This window comes from Drosophila pseudoobscura, chromosome X (genome assembly GCF_009870125.1).
Source record: "Drosophila pseudoobscura strain MV-25-SWS-2005 chromosome X, UCI_Dpse_MV25, whole genome shotgun sequence".
Lineage (NCBI taxonomy): Eukaryota > Metazoa > Arthropoda > Insecta > Diptera > Drosophilidae > Drosophila > Drosophila pseudoobscura.
The window spans coordinates 46,583,115-46,603,114 of record NC_046683.1 but is presented as its reverse complement, the minus strand read 5'-3'; the positions used below and the strand labels follow the sequence as shown (position 1 = coordinate 46,603,114).

General features: G+C 43.0%; 3 protein-coding genes across 6 annotated transcripts; 1 reads left to right on the top strand and 2 right to left on the bottom strand.

The window, feature by feature from the left end:
- Positions 1–65: 65 nt before the first annotated feature.
- On the bottom strand, positions 66–12,540 carry LOC4813535 (long-chain-fatty-acid--CoA ligase 5). Of its 4 annotated transcripts, none has more exons than XM_001353444.4 (8): positions 12,444–12,540; positions 10,334–10,527; positions 9,678–9,832; positions 2,997–3,170; positions 1,745–2,922; positions 1,451–1,679; positions 1,215–1,388; positions 66–1,146 (listed from the first exon to the last, which is right to left on the bottom strand). In XM_001353444.4, exons 2-8 carry the CDS (start codon positions 10,398–10,400, stop codon positions 1,009–1,011), a joined length of 2,115 nt encoding a protein of 704 aa, XP_001353480.1. In that variant the 5' UTR covers positions 10,401–10,527; positions 12,444–12,540; the 3' UTR covers positions 66–1,008. The 4 variants fall into 4 exon arrangements, with proteins under 4 accessions (XP_001353480.1, XP_015042870.1, XP_015042868.1 ...); XM_015187384.2 differs by lacking the exons at positions 9,678–9,832; positions 10,334–10,527; positions 12,444–12,540 and adding exons at positions 4,234–4,269; positions 4,455–4,674; positions 7,220–7,363; XM_015187382.2 differs by lacking the exons at positions 9,678–9,832; positions 10,334–10,527; positions 12,444–12,540 and adding exons at positions 4,234–4,269; positions 4,455–4,674; positions 7,241–7,355.
- A 215-nt stretch (positions 12,541–12,755) lies between these two features.
- On the top strand, positions 12,756–15,002 carry NijB (Ninjurin B). The gene is made up of 3 exons (XM_001353443.4): positions 12,756–14,517; positions 14,574–14,728; positions 14,793–15,002. The coding sequence occupies exons 1-3, from the start codon at positions 14,283–14,285 to the stop codon at positions 14,922–14,924; spliced, it is 522 nt and encodes a 173-aa protein (XP_001353479.2). The 5' UTR covers positions 12,756–14,282; the 3' UTR covers positions 14,925–15,002.
- On the bottom strand, positions 14,956–19,732 carry LOC4812765 (short/branched chain specific acyl-CoA dehydrogenase, mitochondrial). The gene is made up of 4 exons (XM_001353442.4): positions 19,541–19,732; positions 19,362–19,470; positions 16,108–16,586; positions 14,956–15,780 (listed from the first exon to the last, which is right to left on the bottom strand). Exons 1-4 carry the CDS (start codon positions 19,574–19,576, stop codon positions 15,157–15,159), a joined length of 1,248 nt encoding a protein of 415 aa, XP_001353478.3. The 5' UTR covers positions 19,577–19,732; the 3' UTR covers positions 14,956–15,156.
- Between the last annotated feature and the right edge of the window lie 268 nt (positions 19,733–20,000).

The window sequence follows — 20,000 nt, the reverse complement described above, 5'->3', positions numbered from 1 at the left end:
TTTTGTTTTTATTTCAAATCATAGTTTGAATTATTTGCTTTTGTATCTACATAAAGAAAAAAAGATTTGTTTATTTAATAGTATTATTATCATGCTGCTTTAGTTTGTTGTTTCGAGCATATCAAGTTTACTTATTAGGATTTAAGAGATTTATTGCAATTTTTTGATCAATTTTTGCGTTTCATTTTTTTGTTTGTTTTGTTTGTTTTTTGTTTGTTGGTTTTGTAAGGCAGACAGTGCAGTCCAAAGAAGTGGATCTTTTTTTTGTTATTATAAATATATATTAATTGTATTTTATTTGATCTGCTCCTCCGATTAGTTGTTGCTCAGCGCACTTGCGTAGAATTTCGAGTTAATATAAATTTTAAAAGTTATTAAACTAACGCTGAGTGTAGCTCGTACTCGCAGATAGTTAATTAAAGCTTTCCTTTTATTCAACTGGCTCAATATGTGTTAGTTAGCTATAGTATATGTATGTGTTTTGGTTCAGACTACGCATTCGTGCTCTATTCACTTTGAACTAGACCATAAGGGGTCGGTTAGGGGAAATACATATGTATATTTAACATATTAGTTAATAGTTCGTTTCTTGATTAAATTATGTAAAAATGCGGCTGTCAAAAGGCTGTCTCCTGTGCTCCTCCTCTCGTCCTATATTTTATCTGTATTTGTATTTGTATTTGTATCTGGTGTATCTTGCGCTTCTCTTAGTTGCTAACAATTGACGAAACTTTAAAATTCGACTCTTCTACCGTTTCTCGGCCTTCAAGTATCTGCGTCTGTAGTCTTAGTTATCATCAGTTTTGTATGGTATAGGCATATGTTTTAATCCGTTTGAATTCTTTTGCTCATTATTATCATTATCATTATCAGCATCATCTTCATCATCATCAGAATCATCATCATCATCATTATCTTTATCTTTAGTTCGGTTCGTTGTTTTTCTTGTGTTTTGGTGTTTCATTTGTATACGTATAGGAATACGTATATATGTATATAGGTATTGCTTTAATCCAAGTGCTTATACATATCCTCCAGTTGTGGCTTGAAGTAGCTCTTAAGTTGCGGTCTCTTGGCCTTGAATGTGGGCGTTAGCAGTCCGTTTTGTACGGAGAAGGGATCCGGATGTAGATAGACATCCTTGACCTGCAATGCAATAGGACACGTATAGGACACTATAGGGTATAGGGTCAAGAGGTGGCGACTTCTCTCACCTGTTCGAATGACTTCAGTCCACTCTGTTTGCCCCAGTTGAGCATGTCGTTCATGATCAGTTCCTTGACATTCTTATTATTGCACAGGACGGAGAGTGTGCCACGTACATTGTTCTCCGTGGCCCACTGTTTCAGTACATCGGTATCAGGTACAACGACAGCTATAATGCAGCTCTAAAATGGTGTCGAGATGGATGTGTGAGGAACGTGTTTGGGTTTAAACATTCTAAGCTTACCTTTAAGCTCTCCCCATAGACATAGACTTGATTTACATATTGACTGAGCGTATAGATATTTTCGATCTTCTCGGGCACTATGTACTCGCCCTGGCTGAGCTTGAAGATGTGCTTGCGGCGGTCGATGATCCGCAGGGTGCCATTCGGCAGCCACATGCCCACATCGCCGGTATGATGCCAGCCCTCCGAGTCGATCGCCTCCGCCGTCTTCTCCGGATCCTTATAGTAACTGGAATCGATGGTAGACGGGGGATTATACATATGTTTAATGGAAAAGTCTGGGGATTCACTCACCCATGGAACACATTTGAGCCGCGCACACAGACTTCGCCCGTATTTTGATTGGAAAAGTACTCCATCTCGGGCACATCGACCAGCTTCACAGCATTGCAGGAGACGGGCGGACCCACATGGTTGGGCACATGATCGCCCTGAACCGTGAGTGTGATGGCGCCAGTGCACTCCGTCTGGCCATAACCCTCCAGGACCAGACAGCCCAAGGCACAGCGCATGAAGGTGAGAACGTTGCCGGCCAAAGGCGCCGAGCCTACGACCATGAGCCGCAGGTTGCCCCCGAAGGCCTGGTGCACTTTCTTGAACACGAGCTTGTCCCAGCAGCCGTTGCGCCGCAGGACGCCGCGAGCAATCTCCTTCTCCTTGGCCCGCATGGCCATGTTGAAGAGACCCCGCTTCAGGCCCGAGGCGGAGATATCGTTCTGGATCTTGTCGTAGACGCGATTCAGGAGGCGAGGCACAGCCGGCATAACCGTGGGCTTCAGCATCTTCAGGTCGTTGGTCAGCTCCTTGATGTCGCCCGAGTAGAAGCCGACACAGCCGCCCACATAGTACATGCCGTTCTCGCAGCACCGCTCGAACATGTGGGCCAGGGGCAGGAAGGAGACCATCACATCCCCGGCGCGGATCCGATGATCGCCCATCTGCAGGATCACAGAACAGACGCCGGCCACCACGTTGCCGTGGGTGAGCATAACGCCCTTGGGATTGCCGGTGGTGCCCGATGTGTAGCAGACCGTGCACAGATCCTCCGCCGCCGGCGGTATCTCCGGGTGATTGCCCTTGGCGCCCAGCTTCTCCACGTCGATGAACGAGAAGATCTGTATGCCGCGACTGCGCGCCCGCTCCAGGGTCGTCTGGCGGATCGGCTTGATGGCCACGATGATCTTCAGGCTGCGCGGCGCCTTCTCCAGGAGCATGGCCGCCTTGCCGTCATCCTCCACAATCACAATCGACATTTCCGTCTGGCGGATGATGAAGGCGCAGGCATCGGGACCCAGGGTGTCGTACAACGGCACCACCACCAGCGAGAACGAGTAGCAGCCCTGCTCGTACAGTATCCACTCCGGACGGTTCTGCGAGTAGATGCCAATCAACTGTTTGGGCCGGGCCCCCAGGGCCAGCATGCCCGAGCCAAAGTTCTTGGCCCGCAGCAGCGCCTCATCGTAGTTGATCCACTGCGGGATGGAGGATGGAGGACGGAGATGTTATACGAGAGACTGACTCACGGCACGGTGCTCCCTCGACTCACCTGATAGGGCGACGTTAGGGTCTCTCGCCAGCCCAGACACGGGCCGTTGTTGGAGGCATAGGCTCCCTCGCGGAACGTCTGATATAGGGTGCGGACGTTCTCTGTGATATAGGACACGAATTTGCCATTTTTCGACTCCTTGTAAAACTTGGAGACGTGAATTTGTTCTGGACCCTGTAATGGGATTGAATCGACCCCAAAAGAAACAGAGAGAGAGAGAGAAATCGCGTTCATGCAATGAGTGGAGAGATCTTGTAATGAGAATACATCAAACAGAAGTATGAGCGAGAATAATCTGGGAAAAGTGTTTTTATTGGGTGGGAGCAGCTTTGTTTGGGGGGAGGGTATCACACACAAGAATGGTTCTGATTCATGATTTTTTTGGCTTGAGCTGAAAATGAATGGAATCTGAGTGTTTCTATAATATGTCTACGGATGCCATCTCTAAGAGATCTGTCTCTTAGATTACTTCAATTTAAAGTTTGATAGTTCGATTTAGTATAATTTGCCATCATCCCATCATACTTATATTATTCGTAAAATCATAATATTTCCCTTAGGTTTTCCGTTTCCAGTTAACCTTGAGATCTGGTCGGTCTTCAATCGATTGAATCTCTTTTCAGTGTTTATTTTTTGCCACTCGAAAAATAAATCACACCCAATTGTTAGATTCGATTCAATAAATATCTGCGCTTTCAATCGCTATGATATATGGTTTATTTGTGGGGCCAAGACATAAACCCATCACTCAGCGGACTTTCATTTGGGCGCCTTGGCCTGGCCATTAGGTCGGGGCAGTAGATACTCGAAAAAAGTGGAACATATCGATTCGAAATGGCCAAAGAGCACTTCCTTTATGACCCACAGATGTGAGAGAAATCCCGCAATGGCCCGAAAGTGTTGATGTATGAGAACGAATATCATAATATTGTACAGCTGTCGGGACTGGGAGTGGGAATGGGAATGGGAGGGAAGTATCTTTTGGGGACTGGACGGAGGAGAGGAGGTTCAAAAAGTTGGTTTGTTTGTGCCGGGTGATTTTAATGAGCAAAATGCAAATATTTTTCAAAAATAAATGCCTTTTCATAGATTAAAGTGCTTTCCAATTCGATTTTGTTTAGAATTTATTGATGACGCACGCGGGACTCAGAATGGAATACGGAATACGAGTATGAGTATGAGGACTTTCAGAGCATACCCCAAGGGGTAATGAGGCCTACCCTAGCCCCCCACCTACCCTGTGATGGATATCTTGACGATGATCGTATATGATCTAACCAACAAATGTGCGCGTGTGTGTAGAATAATGAACAAAAAAAGAAGCAAAAAATAAAGTATTTATTAGTGGATTGCATAGTCAAGCTGCTGGGTTAGAGATATTCTTTGGTCTTTTAGTTTGTTTTTTTTTGTTTAGGGGGACTTTGGGGGGACTCTTCCTTGAGGATTCTTGAGGATTACCTTGAGCACATCGCTCTGATTGCTCAGCTCGATGGGCACCCGTATGCTGGTGATTTGACCGCAACAAGACATGTTTTGTTGTGGATCTCACGGCTGTCTGAGTCTCACGGTTCACGGTTTGTTCACGGTCTTACTGATTTGACTTCTGCTCCGTTTTCAGGCACCACTGTTCTGGCTGGGTCTTATGGATCAGCCTTTAATATGCACATCTTACGAGCAACTGCAAAAAGAATCGGCACACCCAAGCACACCAGCGATATTTTTTGTTACACTTTTCACTTTTCCCCCACAATTGGCCGCCCGCCCGGCCATCTTGTCGTTGCCGGAACCGCCCGCTGCCCGGCGCCCCCCGCCCACCGCCCACCACCCGCTGCCCACCGCCCGCCGCGTCATCTGTTCGATTTACAGGCTGGTAAATTTTCGTATTTTCAAATTTCCTATTTGAAGTCTTTCATAATCGCAGAACCATTTAAATGCTAATTATTGCGTGTAAAAATAGATTTCTGTTTTTAAATCGAAGCAAATTGGATTTGCATGTGCGACGGGTTGTAAAGCCTGATTTATTTTCCAACCCAATGGCCAATTCCCTTAATGGCAAAATCAGTTCAAATACTGCTAATTCCATGCATAAAGGCCTTCCTATCCGAGATTCCCTAAGGTAGGGTTTTCCTTTTTCATTAACCCTTTTGTCAAGCGAAAGACAAACCCAAACGTAAACCAAAGCATAATTATGACGCCGCCCTGTCCGCTTAATTTTTGTCTTCTGACAAGTTTGGCAAATTCAATTTTGTTTATAATTATTCAATATTGTCAGCTGCAGACCAGAAAGAGAGGACTAGGCTACACTGAGGCGGAAAGAGAGGAACGAGCACTGCTATATCGTCTTCGCCGTCGTCGTTGTCGTTGCTTTGTCGTGGCCTGCCCCAAATTAATTTATAAATAGTTCGTTTGGGGGCAAGAACGCTTCCCCACTCGGCTGTTATCTATGAGAGGCGGTGTGAGAGGCGGCCGCATAAAACAGCGAAAAGGAAAAACAAAAGACGAGTATTTTGCAAAATACAACAGAAAAAAATTTGAATTTTTGTACTAGCTGCTAAGATCAAAACCTGAGTCATGGGGGAAGGCGTTTTGGACACCATTGGGATGCCGATGCCGATGCCGATGCCCATGCCGATGCCGATGCCTTGAGGCTGCCAATTGCCAACATTTTCCTCAATGAGCAATTCTTCGCTGAGTTATGCCACACGCAATTGTGGTTACCATCCAAATTTTCCCATAAACCATGGGCCAGAGGGGGGCAGCGGTAGAGAGAGTATGAATGAATAGGAATAGAGAGCTGTGTTTGAATTTCAGCTAAAATCTGCAACATATCAACATGTTTTGGCCAACATATTTCTTGAACAAATAAACTTAAAACCGGGCAAATATGCGGGAATTTCAAGGCAGTACGAGTATATGTTTCTCAAATTTTTCTTCATGTGGAATGCTAATCTGTTTCATCCGTTTTTTAAAGTTTTTTTTCATAAAAGAATGAATCTGCGAATATTTAACTGGAATTTAGCTAACTTAAACTCTGATATTTCGATTATTTTGCCATTCCCTAATCCTTTATTTAAGGCAATATTTATTGCCTTGTTTATTATTATTCCTCTATATTAAAAATATACACATGTATTTGAAGGTACATATGTATATAGATCAACCATAACATAACTCAATTATATACCCAAACTCTGATTCAGCTTGACATTTATTATGGTTCTAAATTAGCCCACAGATAGGTCTTTTGTTCTGGCTAAAGATTTTGCAAAAAGAATTGAAAATTCTTTCAGACACAGCGACTTTTGTTTATATCGAAATACTGTATAGGCCACACATAGACGCAGATACAGAGAGGTGGTCTAGTAGGTAAGCTTCCTGACATTCCCATTGATGGAACTGATTATGATCGAGTGCTGTGCAGTGCTGACCGCCAAAAAGATGGATACGAAATCTTCTGAATACTTATGAAATTCCTTTCGGGACTTCGGTAAAACCCACTCCAAAACAATTTGGATATTTATCGAATCTTTTCGCTCCCATATCCGCACATGGCTCAAAACTATTCCGATTAGCATTCCCAAAGTTTCTCCCCGGCTGTAAACAATCGTAAAACTTGATGGAGCATTGCTTAAACATCGTAAATCCATTCAAATTAAGGTGTTCTCAATCGGAATCAAAGTTCACTGAAACCACACGCATTGCAAACCACAGACGAGTGTATCACATCAAATTAGAACAGAAAAAAAAAAAAAATGTTTAATGTATTTTTATACAATCTGTTTTATGTTTTTTTAGGTGGGCAGTGGTTCGTCTGGGGGGATGGATGGGGATGGGGACGGAGACGGGGATATATGTAGACATACGTAGAACCCGAATGAACTTGAACTTGAGGGCCCGGGTTCAGATGGCTGGGGCCCAGGCAATGACAACGACAACGACAACGATGACGGCACTTGGACACTTTGGCAAATCGATTTCTTCAAAGTTGCTTCTTTGATATTTTCGTTAAAATTTTATTTGAATATTATTTCTTTGGTTTCTGGCGTTCGTTTTACGTAATGAGATTAAACGCTTGTATTTTTGTCAATTTGTTGCAAATTGTCGTGCGTTTTTCGCTCCCTCTCCGTGTCCGTGTCCGTCTCCCTCTCCCTGTCCCTGTCCCTCTCCCTGTCCCACTCTATTCTTAATTTTTCTTTTGTTTAGTATATATATAAAAAAAATACGTTTATTTCACAGATATATACTATCTGCTTTTGTTGTTTTCCGTTTCGTTATTTTTCTGTTTTTTCTCAAAATCTTCTTTTCTGAAATATATGCACATATATTCCGTTGATCCGCCACGATCTGCGCGACACGATGCTTAATTTCGAACTGAATGGCCGAAGGAGGCAGGCCGAAATATTGGCCGCGGCTAAAAATTATTTTGGCCCGCCCGCAGAATCTTCTTCAATTTGGTATCAACCGAAACAGAAAAAGAGAGAGAGGGAGAGGGAGCGAAATGGCGAAAAGAGAAAGAGAGATGGGGCGCCGGAGATGGGGGTACTGTGAAGAAGAATGCAGCGTTCGCCTAGGAATTTCATTCGTTTATATTCATTGGATTTTGATTTTGATTTTACTCGTAAACGGTTTTTCATAGTCTCTTCGTTGTCGTTGTCGTTGTTGTTGTTGCTTTGTAGTTGTCTTGTAGTTTTTCCTTTTTGGCTTGATCAAGCTGTCCGCCTGTCTTCCTGCCTGCTGCCCCCGCCCTCCCTTGCCCAGCCCTGCTCTGCCTGTTTCTGGTGCACGCGATCTAAGGCGGCATGTGACGTGGTCTGTTGCTAATGGGCCAAAGGTGGGGGCGTTTTTGGTGACGGCAAATACTCATCAAAACTTACATACACATGTACGAGTATGTATGTATGTATATGATTTATGGTCCACAACACTGGAGCCCATTCTAGCCCATGAGTGGAACAAAAAGTCGACAGCCCCCAAAAATGTACAATATAATTTTGGGTTTAATCAGCACGCACTCAATTATGAGTAAATACTATATAACCTGTGCCTGCAAATCCAATTTGCTCACACGCACATCCCCTCGATTTACACCTCAATTTGCACTCTTTTGAATTTTTAATGGTCCGTCTCGTATTGGAAAACGGTCAGTGCAAGTGAAAATGGCCGGCTGTGTGTGTGCGCAAGCCCCCTCATTCCCCTGCTGTCCCCACACACGTACAATCTATTCTGAAGATTTGCATGCGAGTATGTGCATACGTGTGCTCGGAGGCAGACAGGTTGGCCCTGTCTCGTCAAAAGTTTGACATTTCCTTATTGTTTTGTTGGTTGTAGCCATCTCATTGTTTGTGATTTTTGTGAATTCTCATGGGGGGACTCGGGGGTACATGAAAAGGTGGAGCAGTTGGTTTGACACTTGATGGGGTATTCAGAATTAGGGATTATAATCGAAGGCAGATGATTCAATCCAATTCAATGAAACTGTTTGTAAAGTGGTTTCAGCTGGTTCAAAGTGGGTCTCTATTAATTTCTGCATATTTATTGTGATTCGAAGCACGATGCCTAAAATGAAAACCAAGAATAAGGGATATTTTCAGAATCGATCCTTTGGCACCACAAATTATAGTAAAGTAGTTTGCTGTGTGGTATTCGAATTATTTAAACAATGAAATTACGTTCTCTTCCCATTTCCCACTTCCCACTGCATTCCCCTTTCAATTAACAAATTGTGACAGCCCAGCCTGTTCTACTGTCGAACCTCACCGCCCCCGACTCCCTGGGCGTCTTGTTTGCCTTTTTGGCAATGCCAAATATCGCGGGAAATATGTATGGTATTGGGTCAATATTTGTTTATTTACATGGCATCCAAACAAAAGGAAGAGTTCGTTACAGTTACACCGTCATACAGGCCTAAAGGCCGAAAAATGTTAACAAACGAGATGCCGGCGAGTGTCAGAAGGAGGAAATGTTTATAGGGTTGAGAACCGGAATGTCGGAGAAAGGCTCTGCTCTACTCTACTCTGCGGCTAATTAGGGGAAAAAGAAAATGCCAATTGAGCCATGACAAGATTTATTGTGGTCGTGCCGCTGTCGTTTGATAAATTATCATCCCAGAGTGTTGCACATTTTTGCAGGAGAGAGATGTCTCTCGATCTCAGTCCCAGCTCTTTTGCGGGGCCCTCTCAATTAGAGCGTGGGGGTCTGTGGCTATTTTTGATCCTATCCTCATTTGTACCACTGTGGCGAACACGTCATTCATTGCCTGTGCTGCCGTGGCCACAGAACAAAGGCCAACAAGGCGAAAATGAGAATCGAATTGGTGAAAGAATCGTGAAGAAAGAGTGTGAAAATCATGTGACGACAACAAAGAAACAGAACCAGAATCAGTATCTGAATCCAAATCGAAATCGGCATCAACATCGGCATCGCACCCAACGTGATTGTGGACATGTGCACATGATTGCGTTGCTGCTGGCACATCAAAGGTTTTGTCTTGGCCGGTGCCATCATGGGATTCGCCTGTTCTACCTCAGAAAAGACAAGGCAACAACAGCAACTATGCTGAGAAAAAACAGCGAACCCAAGACAAACAATTCGTAATCGAGCAATCGATGATGTAATTGATGGGATGGGTATGGCAATGGCGATGGCGATGGCGATGGCTAATCGAAATCACTTCTGGCTTACCTCTAACAATGGGGATTGGTTTTCCAGAGGCACTAATGGTTGTTCCGGTACTGGTCGTGTTGCAAAATAATACGCAACACTGGCCGCCAAACTACTGAGAGTGATGGTGCCCAGAGTTCCGCCCAAATAATACAGATATCCATCGATTTCGTCCCCTGTGGAAGACAGATTGACACTGGTTAATGCAGCCATTCCAGTATTCTCTTTAGAACTTATAGAATACATAAATAACACTGTCAAATATTTTGATGCTTACAATTCTGAATGAATGCATTTCTTTATTTATTTGTATCCATTGTATTTGAATCAAATTGCTTTGAATAATTATTTATCGACAATTTAACAACTGCCAATCGTTTCTGTTTCCCATTGATAGATATCTGAGGGTATTTTCCATAGATATTGTTCATTCATTGGAGGCCTGTGTTACATTTCACTACCAACCTACCAATTAATAATATTCTCAATAATTTAAACCTTAAATTGAGCTTCTGTCATTCCTTTCCATTCCATTCCATTCTATTGAATGAACGATCAAATCAAGGTAACTCAGCGGTAGGCTGTTCGTTTAGCTTTTTACCGAATACAAATTGGGGATTCCACAGCACTACGTGTCCCCTTATTTTAATTATTTATATTATTGAAATGGTACTTACAGAAATATGAAAAGTTGCTGACTATCAAATGATTGATATAGGCTATAACCGATTTCTCTGGCGTCATTGTTATTTTTTTTTTTCTTTTTTGTTTTCCTTTAGTTATCTTTTTTTGTTTGTTTTTGTTTTTGCTTTTCTTAGCTACCTGAGTGAATGTTACGTGTTTAGCTTAATGATTGCCCACAATAGATAGCCTGGAAAATAATCAATAATAAAAAGTGCATGCATCAGTCGTAAGTGGAATTATTATAAAAAGGTTCTGCAATGTAATTATAGGGTCATTTGGTGGGCCCGTAACTCGAAATTTCCACATTAACCGAATGCAATCAAGCCGAACCAGAGGCCAAGCCACCATCAGTACCATCAGTACTATCACTACCATCAGTACTAGCAGTATCAGTACCATCCATTTTCTGCCTAATTAGAGGTTTATCCATATGCATATGTACACGTATAATTTAATAGATAGATAATTGCCATTGGCCCAGTCAAGTGGCAACAATTCAAATGCGTTCAGTTCAGGATGATTATGCAAATGGGCTATGGGTTATATCAGCTCTCAAGAGTGAAGATTTTTCTGTTGAGATACGTATGAGAACTACGAGTAATTTCCACATTTGTATAGACATACATATCTTTATATATGTACATATGTACATACATATATACAACAAAAATCATTTGTCAAAGTCCACTGATCAATTGCCGAACACATACAGCTGAAAAAGTGCAAATACGTTTATATTATATATGAACATACATACATTCTATGTATGTATATGTATTCAAACAAGAGATACACTTGTCCAACGGCAGAACCATTTGGCTTTATCTGTAATGTTTTGAATGGAAAGCATCTTATCAGTCTGTGGCAAAAAGAAAAAACAAAAAAATGCAAGCAATAAAACGAAGAACGATTAAAGTTAGCTACGATGAGGCTTGAATACTCTTTTCCATTAGATAATAGATTAGAGAGACATCTGTTTTGAAATTGTTTTAACCGTGTTATTTCATAGTTACTTAACAATAAACTATTGCTCCCTTGAAACTGGTTACACTTCAAATGCCGTTCCGGATAATAATTTCTCTTATAATTTGACCTTAGGTGTGAGGCAATATCAACTGCATTCTCAAGTTGAACGATGGAAAACGGGTTTATCAGCTAAATATAGAATATAGAGTTTCTGAATTTCCCAATTACAAATGCAGGTAACTGTAAACTGGTTTTGAATTGCCAATCAATAAGAAATCAATATATCAATTTTATTTTTAGGAAAATCTCGTTCAATCGCTCATTGAGTGGTTCAACTTGCGGAAATACCAGGAAGTGCTAAAGTAGGAAATATTCTTGGAAACTGGGAAAACTGAAACTGCAGCACTAATGGGATTCCGGCACTGCTGCAGACACTGTCCGAACGAACCGACCCGACCCGACCCGAATCACTCCATCCACATCCCGTATGAGGCAGAGTCAGTTGAAGCGCATCCCAAGGCGACCGACTGACTGACCGACTGACTGACTGACTGACTGACTGACTGACTGACTGACTGAGTGACTGAATGACGGACTGACTGGCTGATAAAGCCGGAGGCAGCAGCAGTGCAGAAACCTTTATCAGCCGTTGAGCGAAACTTTGCACCCCAGACCCAGACAGAAGCGTTCCTAAGGCGATTACACGTATACTTTGGCCAATGCAGACCAGGCCGGACGATGACCCAACAAATCTATGAGCCCAAAGGCAGGTTTAGATTCTTCTTAAAATAGTGTGGAGGTTATGCAATACAGTAAGTAGGTTTATTTAGGCCTTGCTATTGATTTTATAGACTGTTTTCTTTTGCCGGGTCAAATCAGGCTCAGAAAGAGACAGACAGACAGAGAGCCGGAAAGAAAAACAAAGAGAGAGTGCGAGCAAGAGTGAGAGAAACGAAATGGAGCCTTATTTTTAGGCGGCTTTGCTGAGGGAGGTCAAGGCGGACGCACATGCAATTTTTGGGCATTGATTTTTTGACAGTTTTTGGTGGTACGAGGCTACGGATCCGGCTACGGGTTACAGTTACGGTTACGGTTACGGTTACGGCTAAGTGGGCCTTTCTGTGAGAAGGAACTTACCCCGGAATCTGGACTACTCGTAGATGAAACACATTTGTTGGGGTTTATTTATATTTAGGTGTTAAATATACATATATCCACAAAACTGAAATTAGCACTGAAAGAAAATCAATGAAAAGTTTACGTTTCGGCATTCACAGTTGTGTTGTTTTTAGCCGGGTTGAGCGAGCCCGAAAACGGCCGAGAGTGTGAAGAGAGAAAGTCTTAGAACCAAATGCCGAACTGAAAAAATGACTGCTAAACACTTCGGCCGACGGAACAGAACTGAGCCAGACCCCAGGCCAGACCCCAGAGCAGACCCCAGAACAGACCCCGGACCAGACCTTACCAAGACCAGCGGAGGCAACAAAGCCTGTTTGCAACTTGAGTTTTGAGCATGCGTGCAACGTTATCTTTATAAAATACTACTGCTGCCGCAGCCGCTGCCGCTGCCGCTGTCGCTACCGCTGCAGCATGAATGAAGCCGCAAGAGAGCCGGTGCTGGCCGGTGCGGGCAGCGTAAGCCAAAGAGTGTATTTATAAAAGGTGAGGTATTTATGCCGGCCGCAAACACACACACCACACAAATAATGAATGCGTGAGGGCACACGCTGATAGTGCCCCACCTGATATTCATACACTTTGAGCCATCAAAGAGAGAGAGAGACGCTGGAGAGAGCGTTCTAAGCGCTCAGACAGCTCCACGGCATAACAAACATTGGCGAAAGGGGCGTGTGGGTGTGGGGGTGTCAAGCGTGGCAGCCAAAATGGCAAACAAAATGCACGTGCTAGATAGTACAAAGAGAGCGGCAGTGAGAGTGGGAACGAGAGTACGACCGGCAGAGAGTGCCGGAGCCGGCGTGTGGGAGCGTAACCATTATGTCTGGCGGGGGAGAAAAGAGAGGGCGAAAAACGGGTGATTTAGTGGCTTGTCGATGAGAGGAGAGCGGAGCGCGGAGTCCCAAACAGTTGTTTGCTTCGCGTGACGCACTTGTTCCGTTTAGGTCCTGCAATGCGACACGAACGGCGAGAGGAGGTGGTAATGTTACCAAAGGAAAGAGTACCCAGAAATCCCTATACAAAATGGTTTTAATTGTGGACATTAGATTATGCCGTACGTTCGTACGAGACTCTTTCCATTAGATTTTCTATTCTTAAAATGCAGAAATTGCTGTATAAAAATAAATATATGTTCGGATAGTTAATACTTTCATAGCAACCCTCTCACCTGGTAATGAATGTCCTCCATACTTGCGTCCATTGCGACAGCTGTCTGTGCATTTCAAAAGTTTGTCATACAATCTATAATTGGATACAATTAGGCTAACGCTCACCTAACCCGATTTACCCGTCAATTTTAAATCGAGCCTATAAATGTAGAATGAGCGGAGAGCGGAGCCTTGGATGTCTTACAGTTGTGCAAACTTCGTTTCGTATCCCATAGATACTTGCGTTTATTTGGGCCTTGTTTATTCAGGCCCTCAGTGGTTATTATGGTGACATTTTGCTGATTTCGCCTTACGCAAGTTGAAGGAAGAGTTTGTTTACACGTGGATCCCAGTCAGCTTCTAATTCTACTTACATTTTTAACTCGATTTAACTTCACGTTGCATACTTTAAGGAGTACCCAAACTAATGAGATACTTTTCGGCTTATGGGGTCACGTCTGTTGTGCTCTACATATCGCCGCCCGTTGGCTGTCCAGCCGGGTCAGTGTCATTCGGTTTGTTTTTATCAGTCAAAGGGAACCGCAGACCTCAAAAGTTTCAATGTTTACTACTGGTCGCAAAAAGCTTTTCGCAGAAGACAGACTCGAGTATTTAATATTGGATCAGCATTGGAACTAAACGGGGTCTTAGTATGGACATAAACGATGTGGAACTATCCCTGGAGGAATCGCCCAGCTCGGAGGGGAGTTTCTCAAGCACTGCAACGGGACAGTGCTGCAGCTCAGGCAGGGATTTGGAGAAGGCGGAGAACTTGGTTGACCCAAGAAATCTCAATGAAGTGGAGGCAGCTCAAGGAAAGCCAAGGAAATCAGTCAGCGATCTATCGGGTGGCAATAGCTATGCCACAAATAAAAATGTGGCTGAAGGTAAGTCAGTAATATACAAACACAAAATATATTCACTCGTCTCTCCCCCATTGAAGGCCTCATGGATATAGCTCTTCTCTCCGCGAATGCCAACCAACTGCGATTCCTGATCACCTACAACGACAAGGCCTCCACCTATATATACAGCCTGATTCTGGTGATACTCTCGTTGAGCCTGCAGCTGCTCGTAGGTCTAATGCTTATTTTTAAAGTAAGTCAATGTCTGCCACTAACAGAACATATTTCGCCTTATAATACCCCATTCCACCCCATAGAGACGTCTTAAGCGCTGTCAGCGTCGGCGCTATGCGAGAACCAATGAACTACTGGTAATGGGAGTGTTCATGATCACCGTGATCAATATACTGCTGGCAGCCTTCACCACAACGGACGGAAATACGCATTAGAAGAGAATGGTTTTTGAAATATACTTTTAGATATATGTATATGTAGTTGTATTTGATACAATATAACAGGAAAAACTAGTTAGTAAATGCTATGGTAACATGGAAGAAACCGATAACCGATTAGGGTTCCAGCAGTTCCTTCACATAAATGCACTTGACGTATCTGACGTACGATATCTCAGCTTGTGTATAGGGGCGACGACTTAGGATCATAGTGACTGCTTCTGTGAACTTAGCCCGAATACTCCTTCTTGACGCACTTGGCAATGGTGCTCAGCTGCATGTTGGAGGTGCCCTCGTAGATGGCGCCGATCTTCACATCGCGGTAGAATTTCTCCTGGGGGAAGTCGCGGGTGAATCCCACACCGCCCATCCAGTCAATGCACTTGATGGCCGCACGCTGAGCGACCTCCGAAGCATAGAACTTGGCCATGGCCGCCTCCTTGAGGAAGGGCACACCCTGTTCCTGCAGGCGAGCCGCATTGTAGGTCATCAGGCGAGCCGCTTCGATCTCGGTGGCAATTGTGGCGATCTGGTGCTGCATGGACTGGAAGTTGTAGATAGATTCGCCGAACTGCTTGCGCTCCAGCAGATACGGAATGGTGGCATCGAAGGTGCCCTGGGCCAGGCCCACCATTTGAGCGCCAATGCCGATGCGGCCCTCGTTCAGGAAGCCGGCGGCATACTTATAGCCATGTCCGAAGGTACCCAGGATGTTCTCCTCGGGCACGCGGACATTGTCGAAGGTGAGCATGCAGGTGCCGGAGGCACGGATACCCAGCTTGTCCTCGGGCTTGTTCACGATCAGTCCGGGGGTCTCGCGATCCACAATGAAGGTGGTAATGCCACGGTAGCCCTGGAGAAAAGAGAGAATACTGATCAGTACTAGATTACTTAATAAATCAAAAAAAGCTCGTTCACGCTTGATCTTCGATTAGATGAACTTTGATCTTAGGAGATAAGCTGCGCGGCCAATCGTTCATAAATTGTTCTTGAAAATATTGAATCTTTTAAGCGATCGGGTAATGATCAATTTGAAAAGTGAATTGAGGTGATAGTGAAAATGTCTATAATTGTCTATAATGTCTATAAATTACTAAATATTTAATAAAATTATCCCTTTGAGATCTTTCTTTCGATAATTTCATTATCGAGAAGAATATAACTACAGATAAGAACTTACATCCTCTGGCTTGGCATTGGCAAAGACCAAGAAGACGCCAGCCACATCTGAGTTGGAGATCCACATCTTGGTGCCGTTGATCACATAGTGAGAGCCATCCTTCTTGGCCACAGTCTTCAGGGAGAAGGCATCGGAGCCTGCACCGGGTTCGGTTAGGGCAAAGCTGCCAGCGTATTCCTGAGCCAATTTCGGCAGATATTTCGCCTTCTGTTCGGCGTTACCGAACTTGATCATCAGTGAGTTGACCAGCGTGTTGTGGATGTCCACAAAGGCGGCTACCGCGGGATCGATCTTCGACAGCTCCTCCACAACAATGATGTTGGTCATGAAGTTGCAGCCGCTGCCGCCCAGCTCTGTGTCGATTTCAATGCCCATCAGGCCATTGTCGAAGACGGCTTTGACCACCGAGGGATCGAATTTGTGCTCGTGGTCCATTTTCTTTACCAGAGGCAGGATTTGATCCTGGGCCAACTTGGCAACTGAAATTAGAAATCAATAAATTTGGAATTGGTTTACTTAAATGTTAATTCGCATTTTTTAAAAGCAATTTCGCTTAAAGCTCTTAGCATTGGAAATTTTAGACAGCTTTTCTGAAAGCTTCGTTGATCGGTATAAAAAAGCTGTTGGTTTAAGCTTTTTGTTCAGCTTTTGAGAACTTTCAACGGCACGTTTTCTTTGACAAACATTAAAATGAATCAAACTGGTCTGGGTTTCTTCCTCTTTTCACAGGGGGGCCTGGTATATTTGTTGTTGGGGCTCTGTTTGTATAAGTTGAGGTATTCCATATATATATTTATATATATATATATATATATATATATATGTATACATATATGTGTATATTATGTACGGTTATGTGTGGATGTGTATATGGATAGATGTGTGGGTAGTGCGTGTGTCTTTTTTATCAGCAGATTCGCTCTGTTCTCCGATCGCGTGCGGCTCTCACTTCTCTCACTCTTTTTCTCTCTGCTCGTGCCCTTCTATATCTGAATCTTTTGGTCTCTTTGTTTGCTTCTCTCTCCGTATTTATTATTGATATTTTTTAAGCATTAATTTTTTCCTGCTGCCTGCTGCTAGAAAATCCAACAACTGGCACACACCCACCAAAGTTCTCACAGCCTTACCCTCTAATACCTGTTCCTATTTCTGCGGTCAGGCTGTCCATTGTGCAGTCATGTTTTACTTATCATGAGGAAAGTTTTAATAATTAATTTTAGTAATATATTTTTGTAGTTACTCGGACCATATGTGCGACTGGGCAATTTTCTAACAGCTGTGACGTGGAACTAAGGGCTCTAGGGCCCCTGCATTTAAGGGGGAGTCGAGTCTTATCAAACAGGAAACTATACTACACTCCCAATCTCTTTTAATTCGAGTATTATATTGCTCACTAAGCACATTTGATTCTGAGGTAACTGTATTCGTTCCTTGCATGTTTTGTTGGAGACTGTACGACGTCTTCGGAGACTCTAGGCATCTAACACATGTTTCTATTGCGTATTTGACCAATTTAGCTAATTTTCAGCAAGGAAGATAAACACTTAATGCGAGATCTTAGATCAATAAACTACAAATAAATACCTGTGCCTACTGTACCTAGTTGGTCTGCTTGTTAGGAAAACCAGTTTGAAATCATGCACTTAGCCACTATTTTGCATGCAGCTCAGATTACGCAACCATCAGACCATATACTGTACCTATACACAAATACTTCGTATAGGTATAGAGAACCATATAGATTGAGACCAATTGAATGATTGATAAGCCTAACAAGGCGAAATTTTAAGTAAAATATGCAAAAGAAGTGTCTGCTCCCCAACTAAGAATCAGGTGGATAGCGGTGACTCCCAGGGGGGCCACCTTCAACTGAGTCAACTCTCTAGGGGAGTGCGCCGACCAAGTGCCACACACACCATTACCCGGCGTAGACACTAGAACAGTGACTACAGTTGGGCGGGGGCGTGGCACAGTCGCATTTATTGATCTATCACAAGTGTAACGCTATTTGGTTGACATCAAACCAGAACCGAACAGCTGACTGACTCGTGAAAATGGAAATGTGGAAGGAAAGACATATACACACAGAAAGTGTGAGAAAAAGGAGAGAGAAAGGTAGGGAAAAGCTTGCACACCCACGAACCCACCCACGCTTCGAACACGCGTTTCGGTATAGTGATACTCCCCCTTAACGGACAGCGCCAACGACAGTCAGAAAAGACGGCGGCTAAAGCTGGAACTGAAGCGACAGCCAGCACCGAAACCTATATATAGACCGCGTGTGTTTGGGTGAGAATTTGCCCACATTTTGATTGCAAGTGAAAAGAAAATTCAACGTGAATTTTAAATGGAAACTGTAAGTAATTGAAGCTCAATTCAAATATATAAAAGAAAAAAAACCTGATAAGAAAGTTGGAAACAAAACACAGTGATAAAACAAGACCTTGAACTTGCCAAGTTGGCAGCTTTTTGGCAAAGCTTTACGTATCCTGCCCGACAGATGTCCTTTTCGGTGCGCGAGATCACTTTAAGGTAATTTTTTCGAGGATAATACAGAATGATATAGTATGTACACTGCTCATTGGAAAGTAAAATTTTCACAGGAATTTTATTATCCTGCGGAATGTGTTTGTCTGTTTTAAGGCATCCGAAATTATATAATATATAATGACAGGACAAAGTAAATTTATTCAACGTTCAATAAAATCCATTATACATATGTATAGTGCCCTTTATGTAGAAAGAATGAGAAATGGAGGAATGGAGAAGAAAATCTGCACAAAATAAAGAAAATTCTCCAAAAATTATTTCAAATAAAAATATCATAGTAAAAATGCCCCAAACACACAATCTGATATTAAATGATATTTTTCACACTATCAACATGAAAATGTGCTTATCTGGCAGTGAGACCGGACCGGACCCCCTAACTAAACAGCTTTATCAGCAAAAAAAAAAATGAAATGAAATGAAAAAACTCGAAAAATAGAGAAATAATAATAGTTTGAGAGTGGCCAAACTGCAGCAAGAATTTTCTACTCAAATAATAATAAATACAAACAGCCTCCATATGAGATGCTTGGAGTTACGTAACAAGCGGCACACAATAAAAAAATATCTTAAAATTCGTCGAACGAAAAGTATGGAAAAAATAAAAGAAAGAATTCACTGCTTATCAAAGCAGGATTACAGTTTAAATTACAGGGGCCCCTAGAACTTTATATCTGTGCACAGTCTACAAAGGAATCACTCACCAGTCTCCTTCATCATCTTCTCATCCTCGGTGAGGAAGGTCAGAGGTGGGGGCAAACCAGTTGCCGAGGACATGGCAGCATTTTGCTGACGTGCTGCGGCGTTAACCAGCTGGAATTCATAGAAATGTCATTTAAATTAGCTAAACAATTTGGCGATTGGTTGTAGGCGTGGCTCTTACCATACGAATGGGCAGTTTCTTCAGGCTGTTCATCATGGTGGATGTGGTGGAAATATTAATTGGATCAAGTGGACTCTAAAAACTAGACACTATTTAACGGGTCTCTGTCTCTGTGGGCAGGAGGTTTTCCCAAGACAACACACAACAGCAACAGTTGGCTGCACACACGCGAATGATTTCCATTCTCCAGACACATATCAGTGGAGCCGAAACTTTGGGCCCCAAAGCAGCGATCCGATCGACAAGAGCAAGATGATTTGAAAAGCTTTTGATCTCCAAAACTTACCAGAGCGCCAATCATTTAACTGTTAACACCGAAGGCTCTTAAAGTGCTGTAGAGCGCACGCTATTGCTGAAGTTTGACATTTTGGCGAAAAATGGTCGTTTTACAGTACACACACCAATCTACTCTTAAAAAAAAACAGCAATAAATTTGGATCAACTAAAATTCTAATCTAAT

What these genes read in the sequence shown, in the direction of transcription:
- LOC4813535 (XM_001353444.4), bottom strand. Translation starts at nt 10,400, where the DNA reads ATGACGCCAGAGAAATCGGTTATAGCCTATATCAATCATTTGATAGTC. An exon ending in TCTATGGGGAGAGCTTAAAG is followed by an intron (nt 1,389 to 1,450) that starts GTAAGCTTAGAA and finishes ACACCATTTTAG; the next exon opens with AGCTGCATTATAGCTGTCGT. An exon ending in GACTGAAGTCATTCGAACAG is followed by an intron (nt 1,147 to 1,214) that starts GTGAGAGAAGTC and finishes ATTGCATTGCAG; the next exon opens with GTCAAGGATGTCTATCTACA.
- NijB (XM_001353443.4), top strand. Translation starts at nt 14,283, where the DNA reads ATGGACATAAACGATGTGGAACTATCCCTGGAGGAATCGCCCAGCTCG. An exon ending in AAATAAAAATGTGGCTGAAG is followed by an intron (nt 14,518 to 14,573) that starts GTAAGTCAGTAA and finishes CCCCCATTGAAG; the next exon opens with GCCTCATGGATATAGCTCTT. An exon ending in GTCTAATGCTTATTTTTAAA is followed by an intron (nt 14,729 to 14,792) that starts GTAAGTCAATGT and finishes TCCACCCCATAG; the next exon opens with AGACGTCTTAAGCGCTGTCA.
- LOC4812765 (XM_001353442.4), bottom strand. Translation starts at nt 19,576, where the DNA reads ATGATGAACAGCCTGAAGAAACTGCCCATTCGTATG. An exon ending in GAAGATGATGAAGGAGACTG is followed by an intron (nt 16,587 to 19,361) that starts GTGAGTGATTCC and finishes TTCTAATTTCAG; the next exon opens with TTGCCAAGTTGGCCCAGGAT. An exon ending in CCAATGCCAAGCCAGAGGAT is followed by an intron (nt 15,781 to 16,107) that starts GTAAGTTCTTAT and finishes TCTTTTCTCCAG; the next exon opens with GGCTACCGTGGCATTACCAC.